At 40.5% G+C, this 21699-nt stretch overlaps 1 protein-coding gene across 2 annotated transcripts; it reads left to right on the forward strand.

Annotated features, from left to right (window-relative positions):
• Positions 1-12: 12 nt before the first annotated feature.
• On the forward strand, positions 13-19830 carry get3 (guided entry of tail-anchored proteins factor 3, ATPase). 2 transcript variants are annotated; one of them, XR_006312333.1, is made up of 8 exons: positions 13-828; positions 4326-4473; positions 5720-5868; positions 8760-8910; positions 10761-10868; positions 11988-12188; positions 13807-17945; positions 18414-19830. XR_006312333.1 is itself a non-coding variant. In XM_043694898.1 (7 exons), exons 1-7 carry the CDS (start codon positions 677-679, stop codon positions 13933-13935), a joined length of 1038 nt encoding a protein of 345 aa, XP_043550833.1. In that variant the 5' UTR covers positions 13-676; the 3' UTR covers positions 13936-19830. The 2 variants fall into 2 exon arrangements, 1 of the variants encoding a protein (XP_043550833.1); XM_043694898.1 differs by having other exon boundaries at positions 13807-19830.
• Positions 19831-21699: the final 1869 nt, after the last annotated feature.

The raw sequence follows: 21699 nt of genomic DNA on the forward strand, positions 1-21699 counted from the left end.
GGGCGCCGGGGGCGGAGCGGGCGGGGGGGGGGGGGGGTGGTGTGTGTGTGCGTGTGTGGAAATGGGAGGGGAGAGGGTAAAAGACAGCCGCCAGAACGAATCTACACCCTCAAACACAAACAAATCACTGGCTCAACAAAAAAACGGGGCCAGCCGCCTCATTTTCCTCTCCAAAGAAGGTGTGGTCGAGGAACCCCCCCCCCGCCGCCGATATCTTGGATTAGGCGACAACTGCGCATGACCGAACTTTAAACCGCCCCAAATATTTCCCTTTCCTTCCCCCCCTCAGCCGAAACAAAAACAAATTTCAATGACCACGAATCGTAACATTTCAAATTTCATGATCAGTGAACGTGCAGCTGCCCGTTCTAAAAAAGGATATCGATTGAAATGTGGTACCGAACCAATCTGAACGCGTTTTACTAAAACGGCGTTGGACCAATCAGTGTCGAAGATGGAAGGTGGTGTGAAGGGGGCAATACGTGGAGTTTCGAGGCGCGGAATATCTCGAATGTGAGAAAAAATACCCTGGTCTTAACCCCGCTTTCGATGGCGTTAAAATAGCCCGCTCGTCAGATGATCGTGTTTTTAATTATTAACTACAAATAAGTTGAGAAGTTCGAGGTCGGGTGATTCATTCTCTCTATCAATCCTCGGTCACGTGGTACCTTCCGAGATGGCGGCGGCGGCGGCGACGATGGATGAGGAGTTCGAGGATGCCATAGACGTGGAGCCCCTGGAACCAACCCTGTCCAATATTATCGAGCAGAAGTCCCTCAAGTGGATCTTTGTGGGTGGGAAAGGAGGCGTGGGCAAAACCACGTGCAGGTAATAAGCGAGGAGAGACCACCTTTACCCACTAACTTCAGCATGTTAGACCTTGTCTGTATTAACCTAAAAAGAGCTGCCTCTGGAGAAGGTGGGAAATGAACACGGGTCCTGGCTCAGTAAGCAGGGATACTACCACTGTGCCATGAGTGCCCCAACTCCAATGAATTATACTTGTTACTGTGTTTACGAAGGTCTCCCTTTTTTTTTCTGCTGATGAGTGCAGTCAATGGCCACGTTAACACGACACATTTAAAATCAGCAGGTGTTCCTCAGCACGGTGTCCGAGTTAAGTTTCATAGAGTCATTGATTCAGAAAGCATGGAAACAGGTTCAAAACTCTGTTAATCCCAGAGGATTAGCCAGGGAAGCACTATGCAGAGAACTGAGGGTGCTGAAGGTCTGAAACAAAAACAGAAATTGTTGAAGAAACTTAACAAGTCTGGTAGTATCTGTGAAGAGAAGTAGAGTTAAAGGTTTGAATCCAGTGACCCTCCTTCAGCAAACACATTGTGGTGTGTACAGTTAAATTGGAGCTTTGGACAGTTGGGCTTAATGTGCTGCTCTGGAATATTTAATTATTCAGGTTTTTTTTAGAGACCTAAGGGGCAACCTTTTCACACAGAGAGTGGTGCAGGTATGGAATGAGCTGCCAGAGGAAGTGGTACAATTGCAACATTTAAGAGGCATTTGGATGGGTATATGAATAGGAAGGGTTTGGAGGGATATGGGTCAGGTGCTGGCTGGTGGGACTAGATTAGTCGGGATATCTGGGTCGGCTTGGATGGAAGGATCTGTTTCCATGCTATACGTCTCTCTGACTCTAATATACTTGCCAACATCACATCTGTCTATGCATAACTTTCATTTCACATAGGCAAAAGGAACTAGAGAAGACTATTCCCCTCAGACTTATTCCACCATTCAACCAGGTTACAGTTGATCTTCTGCATCAGTCTCACTTTCTTGCATTATCTTCATGTCTTTTATGATCACGGATTGAAAATGAAGCAAAGGGAACAGGTTTAGACCATTCACTTTCTTTTTGTGCTTTCTCAATCTTTCAAAGTGAATGTGGCTGATCTTCTATGCTGACTCAACTGTGTGACAATCTGTCAATCTCCGTTTTGAATATAGTCAAGGTGACTATATTCATGTTGAAGGCATGTTGAATTCCAAAAGTCAAGTTCCCCACAAGTGAAGAGCTTTCTCTGTCTAAAGTGGTTGCCTCCTTATTGTGAGGTTATGCTACCTAGTTTTTGACTTTCCAACCAAGGATTGTAGAATGTTCACAGCATAGAAGGACATCGTTCCCACATCATGGTTACATTAGTTCTCTGAAGCACTAGTTGAATTAGTGTCCCTCTTCCACCCCCACCTTTTGTCCTTTAGCCCTGCGCATTCTTCCTTTTTTTTAATTAGGTAACCAATTACCTTTTTGTATGTCTTAATTGAACCTCTCTTCACCATATTAAGACAGTACATTGTAGATACTTGTCACTCACTATTAATGAGGCACAACTTCAGTATCCAATGCATAGAGTCCTGTGTGAGTAAATTTTTCTATTTTAATGAGATCATATCACTAAATGCAAAAGCAATACTGGCTTGTTCTAATGAAATCATTCAGTTGTGGCAACCTAAATATCAGCAATCAGTTTGTTGAGCCTTAGTTTCACTTCTTTGAAAGCAAGTGTGTCCTTCAAAGGGTACAGATGCCAAAGCTGTATTGAGTATTCCTGGTGTGCTCTCTCTGGATCCCTTGAAAATAGCAGTAAAATACTTTTTTTGTAAAAGTAAAATGCAGTGGATGTTGGAGTTCTGAAAAATGAAGTGATGGAGAAATTCAGGTCTGGTAACACTTGTGGTGTAAGGAATGGTGTCAATGTTTTGAGATCAATTCCTTCTTCCGTGGAAGAGTCCGATTGGGTTGCAAATTTTAACAGTTTCTCTCACCTGAGATTCTGTCCGATCTGTGTTTCTTCAGTATTTTCTGTTTTTACATTCCTTTTTCTTGTACCGCCTTGCACTTAATATTCTAAGTGCCTTCCAAACTGCCGAAACTTGTGACCAAATTTAATTGATTATTTTTTAATGTCATTCAATAGGGCATATTACTGGGAAAAAAACTTTTATCCTTACAGATTTTGCTATCAGAGGGGTTTCTGTCAAATCTGGATTGGAAAAATTTTGTCTTTCTTTTATTAATAGTATACTTCTGAAAGAAATTTATGGGGTTGTGTAAAAGTAGACTTTAGTGTTTGTCCTACAGAAGGATGTGACCAGCTTTAAGGAATACCGGTTTCATCTTTTGTGTGGTGATTTGACAATAAAAGGACACTATAGTCATTTTTTCAAGGTTGCCCATAGAGAGTCATAGAAATGTACAGCATGGAAACAGACCGTTCGGTCCAAACCATCCGTGCCGACCAGATCTCCCAACCCAATCTGGTCCCACCTGCCAGCATCCGGCCCATATCCCTCCAAACCCTTCCTGTTCATATACCCATCCAAATGCCTCTTAAATGTTGCAATCGTACCAGCCTCCTCCACATCCTCTGGTAGCTCATTCCATACACGTACCACCCTCTGCTTGAAAAAATTGCCCCTTTGGTCTCTTTTATATCTTTCCCCTCTCACCCTAAACCTATGCCCTCTAGTTCTGGACTCTCCGACCCCATGAAAAAAGACTTTGTCTATTTATCCTATCCATGCCCCTCATAATTTTGTAAACCTCTATACGGTCACCCCTCAACCTCCGCTCCAGAGAAAACAGCCCCATTCTGTTCAGCCTCTCCCTGTAGCTCAGATCCTTCAACCCTGGCAACATCCTTTTAAATCTTTTCTGAACCCTTTCAAGTTTCACAACATCTTTCCGATAGGAAGGAGACCAGAATTGCACGCAATATTCCAACAGTGGCCTAACCAATGTCCTGTACAGCTGCAACATGACCTCCCAACTCCTGTACTCAATACTCTGACCAATAAAGGAAAGCATACGAAACGCCGCCTTCACTATCCTATCTACCTGCGATTCCACTTTCAAGGAGCTATGAACCTGCACTCCAAGATCTCTTTTGTTCAGCAACACTCCCTAGGACCTTTCCATTAAGTGTATAAGTCCTGCTAAGATTTGTTTTCCCAAAATGCTGCACCTCGCATTTATCTGAATTAAACTCCATCTGCCACTTCTCAGTCCATTGGCCGAGAATTAGAGGTCATGACGGTACGGTTTCAAGAAATATCAGCAGTGGAGTTAAGAAAAATCTCTCCAAATCAAATACACTTATGAACGTTGCAACTTGTACTGTTCTCATGTTCCATTTTGTTTTCCACATCACTGAGTATTGTGTTGTCTCAAACTGCAAACTACATGTGCCATGGGTGGGGGCAGAAGAAAGGTCGAGGTGGGAATGTCTCTTTCAAATTTTTGCCCTACTGACCACTTGTCATGTTTCAGAAGGTGGCATCTAATTTGTAATTTTTTTTCCAAACAGCTGTAGTTTGGCTGTGCAGTTGGCGGATGTTCGGGAGAGTGTGCTGATAATTTCCACAGACCCAGCTCATAACATCTCTGATGCATTTGATCAGAAATTCTCAAAAGTACCAACAAAAGTGAAAGGCTATGATAATCTGTTTGCTATGGTGAGTAAAAATACAAGCTGCGGAGAAGATAAATATGCAAATTAAATGTTTGTATATGTGGCTCAAATAATTTGCTTCTCACAGTGAGGTGTGTCAATAACTGATAATACAAATGTTGGTGGAATTGGGAATCCCATATGTAGCAGCAAGGAATGGTAAAAGGTTCTGCAGCGATTTCTAATGAGAGTGCAGTTAAATCTGTTGCAGAAGTTTAGATTGGTATATTTTGTGCTCTGTGCTGAGATGAGCCTGATGAAGCAATCCTTAACATTGCAGCCATCAAACCTATAAACATGATGTTTCAGGTTGGGAGGAGTTTAAAAATAAGAATTTTTAATGTAGACATTTTTTTCTGATTTTCTCTTTAAGCTTTAAATAGTGACTTTACAATCTCCCAATTGAGGGGTGTTGGCCTTATTTCTATGTATTTGCTTGTCATTAATAGTTCAGCTCATCTTATTTATATGCCATTTCCAGTTGTTATAGCCTTTGCCAAGAAAACCTAGTTAATATTTCAAATCTTGGCAGAACTCGAAATGTTAACTCTGTTTTCTCTCCACATATGCTGTCAGACCTGCTAATTTCTCCAACAGTTTCTGGTTTTGCTTGTGTCAGATCTCCAACATCCGCAGTGCTTTATTTTATTAAATTATGTTCAAGATCCAGTTAGACATATGTGGCTAGACAAAGTATACTATTTTGGAGAAGGCTAGCAAACTGCAGTCAAGAAACTGAACAGAATTTATATTTCTATATGTTAATTAGGGGATGTAAGTATAACTTATTACCCATCCCTAATTATCCTTCAGAAAGTGGTGGTGAGCTGCTGCCTTGAACTGTTAAAATTCAGGTGTAGGTAAATCCACAATGCTTGTTAGTGAGCAAGTTACAAGATTATTGATGATGGCAGTTACCCCAATCTATCTTTCAAGTCAAAATCTTATCTTTTTTTATAAAGTGCCTTGGTGTATTTCTTGATGTTTAAAAATGCTGAAGAAGTTCAGATCATTGCCTTATGTTCAAACTACTCCTGCTTCATGCAACAATGAAAGGAAGTTATTGCAACTGTCAAAGGGGTAGATTGCTAATGGAATGAGAAAATAAGGTTAGAATTCTGGGAATAAAACATTTTCATTTACCTGCTGTATGAACAAGGGCCAAATTCAGTAGTTTCAAATCCTGCAGGAGCATGGATTTAAAGATTAAACATGCAGAAACGTTGTGGCTTCTTCCTTTCCTCATGCAGGAAATTGACCCAAGTCTGGGAGTGGCGGAATTACCTGATGAATTTTTTGAGGAAGATAATATGCTGAGCATGGGTAAGAAGATGATGCAGGAAGCAATGAGCGCATTCCCTGGCATCGATGAAGCTATGAGCTATGCTGAAGTAATGAGGTAATGTGGGAGGGAACAGAATTTATTGTTGTCGCATATGCCTAAGTACTGTGGAAAGTTCTGTTTTGCGTGCAGTACAGGCAGATTATAATATGCAAGGACATATTGATCAAAGGGTGTTTAGAGTGGGGCATACAAGGTTATGACTGCACAGGAGCTGCACGGAAGCAAGATCATCGTTTCAGTTTGAAATTAGAAAGTTCCATTCAGCAGTCTAATAACGGTGGGGAAGAAGCTGTTCTTGAACCTGTTAGGATGTTTGTTTAATCTTCTGTTTGAGACTGATAGTAGAGGTTGGAAGAGAGTATAACTGGTGTGGTAGGGGTCTTTGATGATGTTGGCCACCTTTCTGCAGCAACGAGAAGTGTATATGGAGTCCGAGGATGGGAGTTTGGCTTTCGTGATGGTCTAGGCTGTGTTCACAACTTTTTGTAGTTCTTACGGTCCTCAGCAGAGCAATTGCTGTAACAAGCCCTGATGCATCTGGACAGAATGCTTTCTATGGCGCATCTGTAAATGTTGGTGAGGTTCCTTGTGGAAATTCTGAATCTCCTTAGTCTCCTGAGGAGGAAGAGGTGTTGCTGTGGAGGACCAGGGCAGTTTGTTGATTATTGTCACTCCTAGGAACTTGATGCTTTCAACAGAAGGGCATCATTTAGCCCCTCAAGCCTGACCTGCCATTTAGTGAGATCGTAACGATTCGGTGAGCTAGCGTTATTTATGCACCTTTGCCTCATATCCCTTAATACTTTCACTTCAGCAAAATCAATCAGTCTTGGTTTTTAAACAAGCACTTAATCTAGCATTGATTACTATTTCCAGAAGGGTGTTCTATCATTTTTGTATGTATGATTTTATTTCTGAAATGTCTGGCTCTAGTTATAAAACTGTGCCCCCTCATTCTGTACTCTCCAAATCAGGCAGTTCAGTTCTTTCTGCTATTCGATTTTATTTTATATTTTGTACTTTCATCAAATCACCCCTTAATCTAAATTAAAGGAATTACTTGCACCCAAAAGTAAAGTTGTACAGCATTATTTTAATCAAAAGGTATTCTTTGTGAAATGCTGCACCAATAGGAAAGACAACGGACACTTCGTTGTCTGATTGGATGATTCTTGGTTGTCAGCCAAACAACTTTGTTTACTAATTTCTAATATGTCTATGATTAATCACTGTGTTCAATGGCAATAAAACTGCACAATTTCCATAAAGTTGCTTTGTCTGGTTTTCGCAGAGCAGTGTTGCAAGAACAGGCAGGCACAGATTTAAAGCGATTGGGATTGAGTGGTTGGGGTTAATCCACAGCCTGAGAGCACAGTGAAAGCTTGTTGAGTCGAGGCTTTAAGATGCAATTGATTATTATCTGAAAACAGAGTGTATAGGGGCGAAAGGTTGGAAATGGCAATAAGTGCATCATTTCAGAAAGCCAGTACAGACATGATAGGCTGAATTGCTGCCTCCTATGCTGCGCCTATTCTTTAATTCTAGGCTCTCTAGTCTTGTTTAAATCTGTAACATATAATCCATATGATATGTTTAGTGTTTTTTATTTTTGAAAGGTGAAGTTGATTAGTGTACATGACTTCCCCATGTAGCTTTGATTGGGCCCAGCATGGAGAACCTGCACCCTGGCTTTCAAGCAGAACTGAGGTGGAACTGCTACATTTATCTTTTGTCCCTTGTGAATGCTTTTGAGCCTGATGAACTGCAATAATTATAGAATAATCTCATTGGATATGGTAATATCTTTGTGGGAATTTAAAAGGTTCCTATGCAGTTTGCCCCTTGGTGTATTGGGAGCACATTAGCAGAAGCTGTTGTCAAGAAGACCTTCGGGAGTGATTAATGATTGAAATGGATTTCCTAATCAAGTAATGGAGAAGAAAACTTTGGAATTGTTTAAGATGGCTCGTGGGAGTGATTGGGAGACTGTATGAGATAACTGTGACAACATAGCTAAGATAATATCCTTACCTAGAGAGTAGTTACAATCTGGACTCATTATCTCATGGAGCAGTTGTGATTTTTGGGAAAGCTTTAAGGAATAGAAGCTTGCGAGACAGGGAAAAAGGGTTATGCTGAAAGCGTTAGATGTTGGGAGGGGATTCATGTTGAATATAAATACCACTTGGGATGAATAACCTGTTTCTGCACAATAAATTTATGTAATGTTTCAAACTCTTACCAGTTGTGAAATCTATACTTTGATGGATTTGAAAATATTACCTTTTTAATAATTTTTATATTTGGAGGATCTGAATTAATCCAAATCTAATTTGAAAATGCATTGTTTGGCGTAGGGGTTTTAATACTGAGGTACTTGCTGATCTGATTGCAAAGTGAAACAGTAGAAAGTAAATCCTATTGCACACTGAATCTCCGACCCATTATTTATTTTAATAGATCCAGGTCACAGCCTCTATGAAAAATTTAAAAGATGTATAATCATAATGTAATATTACATCAATTAAGATCCCATTCTCAACATTCTTGCCTATCAGTGACACAGTGAATTATTGTGGCTTTACTTGCTTGTTGATCTACACTAATAGAGTCAAACAGCATGGAAACAGACCCTTCAGTCCAACTCATCCATGCCAACCAAGTTTCCCAAACTAAACTAATCCCATTTGCCTGGTTCATATGTAATTTATGTAAAGTGCTTGATACAAACTTAAGCATTGCAACATTGAGTCTTCACGTGTTGATGCTCTTTAAAAACATGCTTTTATGGAATTCTAATATTGGTGAGGTTCCAAAACCTCTGTCAAATTAAGTTGTTCAAGCATATAAAATTGGTGGGCACTGGTTTGCAGGGGAACAAGGTTCCAAGAATGCATTTGTTGTAGGTAGTTTTTAATATCCTTTTGTTAAATTGTGTTTTACAGGTTGGTGAAAGGCATGAATTTCTCAGTAGTAGTGTTTGACACAGCACCAACAGGGCATACGTTACGACTTCTGAACTTTCCGACTATCGTTGAGAGGGGACTTGGGCGACTGATGCAAATTAAAAACCAGATCAGCCCTTTCATCTCCCAGGTAGCATAAGCCAATTACTTAATTTGCTCTGGAAAAGTTTAGACAATATATTAACAGTAAATTGGTGCTAAGATTGAGATTCTAATTGCTCTGTCAGTGGTGGAGAAAGTGAGGTCTGCAGATGCTGGAGATCAAAGTTGAAACTTTATTGCTGGAACAGCACAGCAGGTCAGGCAGCATCCAGGGAACAGGAGATTCGACGTTTCGGGCACAGGCCCTTCTTCAGGAATGAGCAGAGAGTGTTCAGCAGGAGAAGATAAAAGGTAGGGATGAGGGACTTGGAGGAGGGGCGTTGGAAATGTGATAGGTGGAAAGAGGTCAAGGTGAGGGTGATAGGTCGGAGTAGGATGGAGGCGGAGAGGTCAAGAAGAAGACTGCAGGTCAGGAAGGCGGTGCCGGGCTGGAGGGATCCGGCTGAGACAAGGTGGGGGGAGGGGGGATGAAGAAACTGGTGAAGTCCAAGTTCATCCCCTGCGGTTGGAGGGTTCCCAGTCGGAAGATAAGACGCTCCTCCTCCGACCGTCGGGTTGTTGTGGTTTGGCGGTGGATGAGTCCAATGACCTGCATATCCTCGGTGGAGTGGGAGGGGGAGTTGAAATGCTGTGCTACAGGTTGGTTGGGTGCAAAATGTGCCTTTTGTAGTACTTTTGAATGCCAATGGACTAAGAAGAGATTGAAAGTAAAATTGGACAGCATTTCTACTCCTTGTGCTATCCAGTGTTGGCAACATTGTAATGCTTGCAAGTGTAGAATATTTTTCCTATGATCAAATAGCCTACCAACAATTACTTCATGTTTACATGTCGGGAACTGCCACTTCAAAATAATAGGAGGTTACTGCACAAGTGGAAGTGGTAAAGCACAAAGAAAGGAATAAGATCAGAAGGAAGGAAATAGAGCAACATTTATTCATTGTTTATGTATTTTAAGCATAATTTCAAATCAGTCCCTGAGGCACTGTTTGATTACGGGGTCGCCCAAAAGTTTGTTTGAAGTTGTATGTGTTCATGCTGTAAAACGTGGCCATTGCTTTTGCTTTGAAATCTGCATATGTTTGACAAATGAGCATAGGAATTAGGAGCAGGAATAGACACTTTGGCCCTTTGAGCCAGCTCTGCAATTCAATAAGATAACATAGATCTGGTTGCTCCACATTCCTGCCTAACCCGTCAGTCCCATGCTTTTCAAGAATCTATATAAATCTGCCTTAAAGATATTCAAAGACCCTGCTTTCACCCCCTTTTGAGGGCGAGTGAATCAAAGATTCATGGTCCTCTGAGAGAGTTTCTCCTGTGCCTGTTTTAAATTGGTAGTCGCTTATTTTTAAATGGTAACCCCAAGCTCTAGATTCCCCCACAAGAGCATACATCTCTTCCACATCAATCCTGTCAACACCCCTCTGGTTACTATCTGCTTCAATCAAGTTGTATATTGCTCTTCTAAATTGCACAACCTAAACAGGGGATACTCCATTATACAGCAGGTGGGTTAGGTCTTCTCCCAGTTGACAAACAGCCAGTCTATTCCAGTTAAGCTGTGCAATTGCTACATATGGAAAGTCTTGATATGCATGTTGGTGAATTACTGGTGTGATAAATCTTCATATTGTTCATAGGTCTTCCATACATAGTGTGCATTTGGATTATTAGCATTTTAATGTTAAAGCATGTAGTTTTGGAATAGAATGAACTAAGGTACTTTCCATATAAGTGCATTGACCTTTTAAATTAAAAAAAAAATGACTGAGATGTTCCGCAAACATTTAACTTTAAATAATTGGTCGGTCTGTATCATCTTTCTACTGGTTGTGCGGTCAAACTGTATTTATTTAATCATTGCTAACATTTCAGATGTGCAGTATGCTTGGACTCGGTGACATGAATGCAGATCAACTTGCTTCAAAGCTAGAAGAAACCTTACCTGTCATTCGTTCAGTCAGTGAACAGTTTAAAGACCCGGTAATTATCACTTAATTTTTTTGTTCCCCTTTGTCTAAAGACCAGTACTGACATGAGGATTAATGGTTTAACTGAAGTTGTCATTGACTTGGGAGTATTGAGATTAAACTGTAGTGTGAAAGATCATAGCAGTCACTGAACCCTTTTTTCTTTTCAATAAATCTCATGCTAGTCCACCGATTCTGGAATTTGTGAACTCTGGATTGCTGGTCCAGTACTACAGAGGAACCTCGATTATCCGAATACCAATTATCCAAAAATCGGATTATCCGAAGGAGATCTAGAGGTCCCGATGGAAACATTACATTAATGATGCGTTTCCAACACTGATCGCGATTAAACAGGCATCGTCTCCAAATGACTGACTGACCGCTCTCGCTCTCTCTGCCCCCCCCCACCGGAGTTCTACACAGGGGTGTACTCTTAAACCCCCCTTCCCCAGATAATCTCTCCAACATTGTCCTGTACAGGGCAAAGGTGGAACCTGTCAAAAAGGTGTGTGTGTGCGCGCAATTTGGAGACTTACTCTACAAAGGCAACTGCAGCAGTCTTACTGTTGGGTGTCCAGTCCAGTCCAGCTGCCCCGGGGGGAGGAGGAGGGAGCAGCGGGGCTTTTTGTGCTTTTGCAGTCTCATGAACGGGGAGCAGACTTTTAAAAAGCTCCGAACCCCAGAGGAAAGGCATTTAATCGATTAACTGAATAATTGATTATTCGAGCGAAATAGTGCCTGCCATCACATTTGGATAATCGAGGTTCCCCTGTATACCTCCAAAGCAGCGATATTCTAATAATTGGCATTACCTGGACAAATTGAATGAATTGCTAATTTGTGCTTTAAATTTATCATTCTGGGAGGCAATCACTTCTGATGGTGCAAAAGTCTCCCAGTACTGCACAGAAGCAAAGGCTGTTCTGAAATCCTGGTATGGAGCCATAGCCACCTTGAGTCATGGATACTTTTGCTACTGAATGAGACAACAAGAGGAATACTGGAGAAAGTTAGGACAAAGTGAAAGGAAGTGTGAAATCAAAGCTGACGTTTTTGCTGCAGTTGCCACTGTTGGATGAGTTCCAAGATGACAGTTATCTACTAAATCTGTTTTCTGGCCTTTTCACAGGAACAGACCACCTTCATCTGTGTTTGCATTGCTGAGTTTCTGTCCTTATATGAGACTGAACGACTAATTCAAGAGTTGGCCAAGTGTAAGATTGACAGCCACAACATAATAGTAAACCAGCTAGTATTTCCAGACCCTGGGGAGAAACCATGTAAGATGTGTGAGGCTCGACACAAAATCCAATCCAAATATCTAGACCAGGTAATGTTATAATGGCATAAACTTTCTATTTTGTTTGTATTTTGCACAGAAAATGTGACCAGCACCATATGACCAGCAATATTAGCCTCAGGCTTGAATTGGATCAGCTATTTGTTTAATGCACTCTGGGTTTGAGCTCATTTTGGATTATCCATTTGAAATTAAGAGATAGGAACACTAATGTTAGCTTACCGCTATGCCAGCATCTTCCTATGTTCCTTTCTAATTTTCACTGCTGCTGTCTGCACCTCCAAGGTCAGTGCATGCCAGCGATTTCTGGAACTGAAAGTCATTGATTCCTCACACTGGATGTGTGCCAGACCCTCTGAGTAGCTGTCCAAGCACACCGCTTCAAGGAACCATTCATGATCATGTCAGTAGTAATTCACAGGTTCAGGCTAATGTCTTGAGGGCAAAAACAGAAATTGCTGGAGAAGCTCAGCAGGTCTGATTGCATGTATGGAGACAAAGCAAAGTTCATGTTTTGAGTTCTGTGACCCTCTTATTTGAATGTTTTGATGCCATGGGTTCAGATCCCACCACTGTTGCTGGTGAGATTAACAAACCGATTCATTAATAAATTTGGAATAGAAAGCTGGTGTCTGTAATGGTGATCATGAAAGTTATCAGCAGTTTTTAATAAAGCACCTTGTTCACTTAAGGAAATCTGCTATTCTTATCTGGTTTGGTCTACATGTGCCTTGAGATGCAGAAATGTAGATGGCTCTTCCTTGTATTCAGATCAAGGCCATCAGGGATGAGCAATAAATCCTGGGCTTGCCAACACTACCCACATCAAATACTTTTTAGAAAAAGGAGTTGGCTGTTCAGTTTCTTCAGTGTGTTTGATTATTTAGTCAGATTGTAGCTGTTTTGTAGTTCAACTCTATTAATCCCTTCTTTGACCTATTCATCTGATGTCCTTGCTTTCAAAATCCCTTTTGAAAATTTCAAATAACTCAGAGAAGGAGTTTCAAGTTACCTCACCCATCTGTTGCAAACAAATGCCCCAAGATCTTTGAAGGTGGTTCCTCAGACTTGTTTTGAGATTGTGGGTGATTTGTGTCAGAATGTGGTCTCTTTAAATTTTTTTGCATGGCTATATGTGTAAGGTGCTGAAAATGTGTTGCTGGAAAAGCGCAGCAGGTCAGGCAGCATCCAAGGAACAGGAGAATCGACATTTCGGGCATAAGCCCTTCTTCAGGAATGTCTTCAGGAAGTCTTTCCTCATTCCTGAAGAAGGGCTTATGCCCGAAACGTCGATTCTCCTGTTCCTTGGATGCTGCCTGACCTGCGCTTTTCCAGCAAGACATTTTCAGCTCTGATCTCCAGCATCTGCAGTCCTCACTTTCTCCTCCTATATGTGTAAGGTAACTTAAAGGCACCGACATGTTTGCGGTCTGCATGGAGGCTTTCTGGTTTCTGAGCGGCTGCACAGCTGAGAGAGAACAGTAATTGTGTTTTCTTCTTATGAATTTATAATAGTTTCTCAGTAACTATTGCTCACCTGGCGAGCGCATATCCAATTTTCCCGCTAAGGGGTAGCTCATCATTTGCACCTCAAGTGCTCTTTTTGTGAATAAGATTACTTTAGCTTGTCTGTCTGTTTTTCTTTCAGATGGAGGATTTGTATGAAGATTTTCACATTGTGAAGCTCCCATTGTTACCTCATGAAGTCAGGGGCACTGACAAAGTCAATACTTTCTCTAAACTCCTGCTTGAGCCCTACAAGGCACCTAGTAAATGAACAGACTTCCCTCATTCCGTTTCAAAACTGAGGCAAAGAGATCCAAGATTTGTAATTTATTAACACTGTTTGTAGGAAGGAGTTGGGGAGGGGATGCCTGGATGTTATTTATTGTTTTTGATCAATTTTTGATTTCTGGTTATTGTAACTTTTAAGGAGGTGATTTTGCATTGCCTATATGTGATCTCAAGACGTTGTGTCAAAGTTGTAGAATAGAGCATTATGTATCTACAGCTTTATTCTGTGATTAACCACTTTAAAAGAAAATGGCTTTTGAGCTTCAAACTCTTCCCCTCCTCTTAATGATTTTCTGTCCTCTCTCACGTGACCCTATAGTCTTGAGGACTCAATGCATTTTCTGTAATCCTCCTTCCAGTAGTGGTTCAGTTGCGGTTGCTGCTTCTCCAGTTGAACACCTCAAAATGGAAGTGATACTATAGGAGCAACGATTATATTAGGAAGCAACAGTGACCCCTTTCCTACTCCCCACCTCTGCCCCATTCCTTTCCACAGATGCTGCTACCTAAAAATAGTGTTACGAAACTGGCTCATTAAACACTTTGACACAAGCAAGCTACTCTCATAACTCCAGGTTTCATCTCAGCAGCAATTGAAGTTGTTAATTATTTATGTGAATGGGAGCCAGCTGCCCAATATTAGGCAATAAGTTCACATTTTTGAGACCAATTTAACATTTCATATATCCTACAAGTGTTTCTTTAGAGTCTTCCTTATTTCACTCACCTATCCATTAGGTGAGCACACCAAATACATCTTCTGTCTCTTTCAGAACATGGGTTATATGAGAAAGCTACTCTCATCCTGACCACTGACAAAATACTTAAAACGGTGCATTAGGTTTAAAAACTTATCTGGCATTGCTTGTTCTGGTGTTGTCAGGCATCAGATTTGATTTAACACTTACATAAGAGTTTACCTGTGTTGATATGCTGCTTTGAATGCGCTCCGTGCTTTATGGGATCTTTTTCCAATTTGGAAAATATCTTTATGAAGAGAATGGGCTATGAAGAACCTATGCACACTTGGTATTTTTTGAAACCTGTCCCTTTTGTTGCATGGTCTGTTTGCAGATTCCCTTGTAGCCGTTGTTTTCTTTAACACTGTTCATGGTCAGACTCTGGACCAGATGGGAGTTGGTCTGGAGCCTCTTCTCTGAATTTGGGGTGAGGAGTGGGATTGGACTGTTTATACTTTCTGACTGAATCTTTGCATCTGTTAAATGGCTCACCTAGTTTAACATAATGAGCCATTATGGAGCAGGAAGATCAAATGGTGGGCAAAGTACAGAGGTCAAAGTGGTGACGTTTGCCAGGGCAGGAGTTGACAAGACTAGCTATGGTTCCTGCTGCTTGTCCTTGTCTGTATTCTCCTGGGCTGATGAGTATTTGGAAATTGCTTGTTGGCCTGACACCTGAAAGTGCCCACTTAGTACAGAAGGCTGTCTAAACTGCGCATGGTGTCCATCTGACAATCAACACCTTTTATTTGAATGGGGGCATTTATAATGTGGGGGAAGAAATTCAATAAATACCTAATTATTCATGGTGGTTTCACCACACACAAGTACTGCAATTGTTTTTTAATAGTTTGTGAAGACTGTGATGAGTTGTCTTGAATGCATAATTCTGAGACTGTCGTTGAAGTCAAAATGCAGACTAAATACTACAGATGCCATACACCACTTGGTGACTGCAAATAGTGTGTGTTTTATTTCCCTCCCACATCGAGGACTGCATGTTGAATTACAGGTCCACTCTGCTCCAGTCAGTGTTCTGAAAAGAGTGCTTCCCAAATGGTACAATAGATCGAATTTGTGTTTTAATGTTCGGGAAACTGTGGGAAAGACAAGCTTATTTAAAAGGACTAGGGCAATCATCCCCTGCTTTCTGTTCACTTTAGACAATTATCTACTCTGCAACAGACACTTCCCATTGACTAAACAGACAGTTCCTCGAGTTTTAACTAACCAACTCTCATTCAAGAAAGATGGGCAGAGAGATGGAGGGAAGAATACATAACCCGGAATGCTTTTTTTTAGATAAGAAAAACAACCTGCTAGCAAACAACAAAGATAACTCATAGAATTTAAATTAATCTTATATTTTAATTTAAAGCCCATCCCCAAAGTGCTTTTCTGCAGAGTGACCTTTTTGGTGGCCTCCAATAGCTCATTTGATTCCAAATGGATGCCATGTGGCTGAGTAGTATATGTCAATAATTCCCAATCTATATTGACTAGACAGAATCCATCCCATTTAAGGGAGGTGGTCCAACATTTGGCATCTGAAGGTAGGGCTGGTAAAGAGAAATTTACCTGGGATTCCTACTCCTGAACTGTTTGTAGGGTGTCTGAGCATGGTTGGAAGATACACATTTGTGGGTGACGAGTGAGCAGAATGTACCTCAGTGAATTGATAGCTTGTGACACTGCAAAAAGCAGTGATAAGGGCAAGATACTGGAAGTAACTGACTGTATGACCAGACCCTAACTATCAGCAGAAGAAAGAAAATTATAGAGAAAAGTTATCTTTTTAAAGTAGTAACACTAATTGCTATTAATATTGTTTGAGTTCAGTTTAAATTGTACAAGGGCAAACTTTAAGTATTGTATTGTTTACAATAATTTCTGGGATGGAGATGGGGACTAAATGAATTAAAACTCTTGAAATATATAATTATTTCAGGCTACTGTGTTTTTAAAAAAAAAAATGCAAGAAGGGCACTTGGAGCTTGCAACTTGGTTTGTTATATTGTGTATTAGAGACGCTTCTGAGAGCAACCATTACAGTTCACAGAAGAATGTGGGAGCAGTGATGATTCCTTGGTTTCTAATGTTTTGAAGTTGCTCACCTTTACTGGCATAGGCCAAACATAGCAGTTGCAAATCAGAATCTTCCATTATTGGACCAAGCCTGTCTCCTGAAAGAAAGGATCACCACATTTTCCATTTGCATCTGCCTCTGTGGGAAGTCATACAAACTCAATCAAAGGTAAATATTTAACTTAGCTCGCTGAGCTTGTTTTCAGATGTTTCGTCACCATACTAGGTAACATCAGTGAGAGTCTCTGGTGAAGCGCCTCTCTATTCAAGCTCAGCGAGCTAATTTACTTACTATCAACCTGAGCTACTAATCTTCTCAATCAAAGGTGGTGACTGGATGTTATGCTAGACATAAGCAGCGTTACAGAATTTTACAGCATGGAAGACAACAGTTTGGTTAAAGATACCTATTATTAATCCCCTGAAAATTATCAAATTTGATTTCCATCTTAGCGCTCTTTCTCCATTCCTGACTGTGGCCTTCCGAATTTCTAAATCTAAAACATCTGTTTCATAATCCTCAGATTGTGCTTCCACCTCTAGTTTTAGTAGGGTGTTCCACTTTTTACCAAGCTTTTAAATCAATTCTGCTTCAGCAATTCAGTTTCTGTTGACTACTAATCCACTGACCATTGCAAATGGATTTACAGCGCTGTGTGTATACCTACATCTCAAGAATGGTAGCATTTCAAGATAGTAGCTCACCACCACTTTCTCTAGGATAATTAAGCACTAAATGTTAGCCTAGTCAGTGACACCTGTGTCCAATGAACAAATAAACAATTTAGTGCAGGTCATAGATTGGGACCCACCATGCTCAGATCTAATGTGAATATACTTGCTGAAACCACAAAGGTAATTGTTGCCCCTCACCATTGTTGCCCCTGAATATTTGGGATCCTGTTGTTAATTCCTGCATGTACATGCTGGGTAAATCAGCATTTCTGCGCAATCCTTAATTGCTGTGGAGAATGTAATGGTGAGCTGCCTTCTTGAAATGCTATAGTCGATATGTTGGACTACAAGTACATTTCCACAACTTTGACCCAGCGACAGAGAAGGAACAAAGATTTAGATCCAAGTCGGGATGTTGTATGACTTAGAGGTGCCCTTGACCCTCCAGATGGTAGGAGTCATGGATTTGGAAGATGCTGTCATTGAAGCATTGGTGAGTTACTACAGATACACTGCTGCCCTCTGTGCATTGGTGCTGATAGGAATGGATAATGACCATGTTGGATGGGATGCCAGTCAAATAGGCTACTTTTTACTGGATGGTTTTGTATTTGTGTGTTGTTGAAGTTGCACACATCAAGGCAATTATGTTATCATACTCCTGATTTGTGCCTTGCAAATAGTGGACAATCTCTAGGGAGTTAGAAGTACCACAGAACCTTTAGCCTGTGAGCTACTTTTGTAGCCACAGTGTTTATATGGCTGGTCCATTTCAGTTTCTGCTCAATAGTAACCTCCAGGATGTTGATCGTGGGGTAATTAGTGACATAGTGCCATTGAAGGTTATGGAAAAATAATTTGTTTCTCTGTTATTAGAGATGGTCATTGCCTGACATTTGTGTGTATGTTACTTGTCACTTACCACCTCAAGTCTGAATATTGTCCACATCTTGCTATATAGATTGACAGATGGCTTTAATATCTGAGGAGTCACGAATGGTGCAGAACAATAATGGTTGCATAATGAGCATCCCCACTTCAGACCTTTCACGGAGGAAAGTTTATTCATGAAGCAGCTGAAGATGGTTGGACCTAGGGACACTACCCTGAGGAACCCTTGCAGAAATGATGGACTGAGATGAATAACACCCAATAATCGCTGCCATTGTAGGTACTGCATAAGTTACAGATTTAGGTTTTAATGTCTAATTGGAGGCCAGTAGTGTCTCTGCTGGCTCAGAAATAATAGCGCTCAGTGCCATGCCCATTTTCTCCCCACACTACTTGCATTCTTCCTTTTCAGATAGTAATCCAATTCCCACCTGAATGTCTCAATTGAACTTGCCTCCATCATATTTTCAGGCAGTTAATTCCAGATTTGAATCACTCACTTAATGAAAAAGTATTGCTTGTCACTGGTGAGGTAATCTCTTTTTAGTAGTGATAATTGGTATTCTTTAACATATTACCCAAGACAGCTGGAGATGTGGAGTGGGTGGCACCGCTGCCTCACAGCACCAGAGATCTGGGCTTAATTCCAACTTTGGGTGACTGTATGGAGTTTGTGTAGGTTACCTTCGGGAGCTCTGGTTTTCTTCCACCTACCAAAGGTGTGCAGGCTAGGTGGATTGGCCATGGTCAATGCCGGTTTATGGGGATAGCGTAGTCTGAATGGGATGCTCTTCAGAGGGTCAGTGCACACTGGGGCAAATGGCCTCTCTTCACACTGTAGGGTTTCTGATTCTAACTTCCTTATTCCTCCTCATTCCATCATCATACACTTCAACTAAGGCAACTAAAGATGAGCAATAAATGCTGGCTCTGCCAGTGACACCCACATCCCATGAATAAATTAGAAAACAAGAGTCACAGTTTAGATCTCCTGTCTATCCACCCACATTTTTGATAATTCAGAACCATGCTGGAAGTATCAGATGATGTGCTCAATTCTGTAGGTGGGGCTTGAACCCAAAACCTTCTGATTGGTTCAACCTTTTCTCTTCGCAAACACAAATTCACACTTTCCCTGCAGTGATTAAAATAAACTCTGCAGCTTCTGATCACTGACTATTCCCAAAAGAATCCACAGAAGTCTAACATTTTAATAATAAATAATCTTGTCACAGTTGCCATTATGAAGTTGAAATTTCAGTAGAATGCAGGGCATTCAGTGAGTGCTGAGCAGTCACTACCTCAGGCACTTCCTTTCAAAACAAAATATCCCATAACAGTCAAAATTTATCCAAAAATGTCTTTTTTTTTGCTTACGAATTTGCTTTTTAATTGTCCGAATGTTGGAATTAAAAAGAAACCGTAATTAACAACTTATTGCAAGGTGTATTCAGTAAAGCCTTTAACACTAAATTTGTTTATTGTTCTCTTGTTTGTGATGAATTTCTGACAGAGCTTAGTTATATTGCACGCTTCACAACAAACCCGAGGAAGCAAAAAATCTAAAAATCTTTTAACAATGGTAACTGGAGTACCAAAAACCACCACCTCAAGTTTAAAACCACAATCCCCCTGCAGGAACATTTCTGACACACTCTGTCCTGCTTTTGTGGCCATATAATATTTATATGACTGGTGTCGTTCCATTTTCCAGTCAATAATGGGAGAATCCGTGACAGTAATACTGTTTAATATAAAGGGGAGATGGTTAGATTCTGTCCAGAAAGATGGTCATTGCCAGGTATTTGTGTGGTGCAAATGTTACTTGTCCCTTGAGAGCCAAAGCCTGGGTATTGACCGGGTCTTGTTGCATTTGGAGATAGGCTGCTTTGGTATCTTTTGTGAATGGTACTGAACATAGTGAAATCGTCAACCAATATTTACCACATAGCTGCTTGTGAGAACTTGCTGTTGGCAAATTGGCTGCTGTTACGACACTGGGTAAACTCTCCTGCTTAATTCAACCCAGCAACACAAGAAAAGAGTTATCCCATGCAGTGATCTGTGAAAATTTGAGAGGCCAAGAACTATTTAGAGTAAAAATTAACAACGTTATTTCTTAAAGTATAACCGAGATTAACTAACAACTATTTGTAGCTCTTTCTTCTAACCTACTTTTCACCTTCCCCTTCGACAATACTAGTCCAATAAAACTCCCGATAAGATTTATGCAACAAAACTACTTATATCAAAACCAAGCAGCTTTTGGTTCTTCTCTGTATTTTTGTAGTCTTTTATTCTTGGGGGTTCTGCTTCATAGGTTACTGATCAATAGAGGTAACTTTAAGAGAGCTAATCTCTGGGTATTTTGTAGATGCTGGCTTGGCAGCTCTCCTCCCAACTGTTCAATTTTTTTCTGGTCTTATACCCCCCAAAGCATCATGGGCTTTTAAGATTGCCAATATACTTAATTCAAACTTGACTGGAATTTGGTAATTTTCCTGGTATAGTTTAAGCTAATTGGCCAAATTCAAATTTGTTTTTTGTCTCCTAGCAACTCAGCCAGTGCTATCTGTTCTGAACCAAATGTTACTTTGTGAATTCTCCAGCACTGTGTGTGCTTGCCAAGTCCTTCACACTCTTAAAAGTGCAGTACACTTCTACATCTTCATAACACCAACCCCTTAAGAAAAAAATGAGCCATCATAATGAAAAGATGGCTTCATTTTTCTTTCTATTCTTTAAACACATTAAGATACAGATAACTTTAATAAGTTCAACTTCTTCCCATATACCTCTGTGTGTGTGTATGTATGTATATGTGTGTATAAATAAATAATTAAATAAATACAAAGCTCATCTAAATTTTCAGTTAAATCTACAATTATGTTCTTACGACCTGCAACATGTATAATTTTTAAATTAAAAATCTGTAACATAAGATTCGAGCAAAATAGTCTCATGTTCTTGTCCTTAAAGCATTCTAAGAATGTAAGAGGATTGTAATCCATGTACGTAACTGTCTCCGACACCTTGTTTGTGACATACACATTAAAATATTGTAAGCCCAGTACCAAACTCAATCATTCTTTTTCGATCAGCGAGTATTTCCTCTGGTGGAGATTGATCTTCAAAAAGTAACCAACTGGCAGTTCAATCCCATCCTCATTTTCCTGTAGGAGTACAGCTCCAACTCCAACATCACTAGCATCGATGGCGACTTTAAAAGGTTTTGAAAAGTTTGGTGTAGCTAAAACTGGTTTGGTGATTAATATTGATTTCAAATGGTCGAATGCCTCCGGGCATAGTTCTGTCTACTGAAATTTTGTGTGCTTCTTCAGCAAATTGGTTAACGG

Source organism: Chiloscyllium plagiosum, chromosome 8 (genome assembly GCF_004010195.1).
Source record: "Chiloscyllium plagiosum isolate BGI_BamShark_2017 chromosome 8, ASM401019v2, whole genome shotgun sequence".
Lineage (NCBI taxonomy): Eukaryota > Metazoa > Chordata > Chondrichthyes > Orectolobiformes > Hemiscylliidae > Chiloscyllium > Chiloscyllium plagiosum.

Excerpts from the sequence above, each read along its gene's own strand:
- get3 (XM_043694898.1), top strand. The coding sequence starts at position 677 with ATGGCGGCGGCGGCGGCGACGATGGATGAGGAGTTCGAGGATGCCATA. Across the intron at positions 5,869-8,759 it reads AGCTATGCTGAAGTAATGAG|GTTGGTGAAAGGCATGAATT; the intron begins GTAATGTGGGAG and ends TGTGTTTTACAG. Across the intron at positions 12,189-13,806 it reads AATCCAAATATCTAGACCAG|ATGGAGGATTTGTATGAAGA; the intron begins GTAATGTTATAA and ends TTTTTCTTTCAG.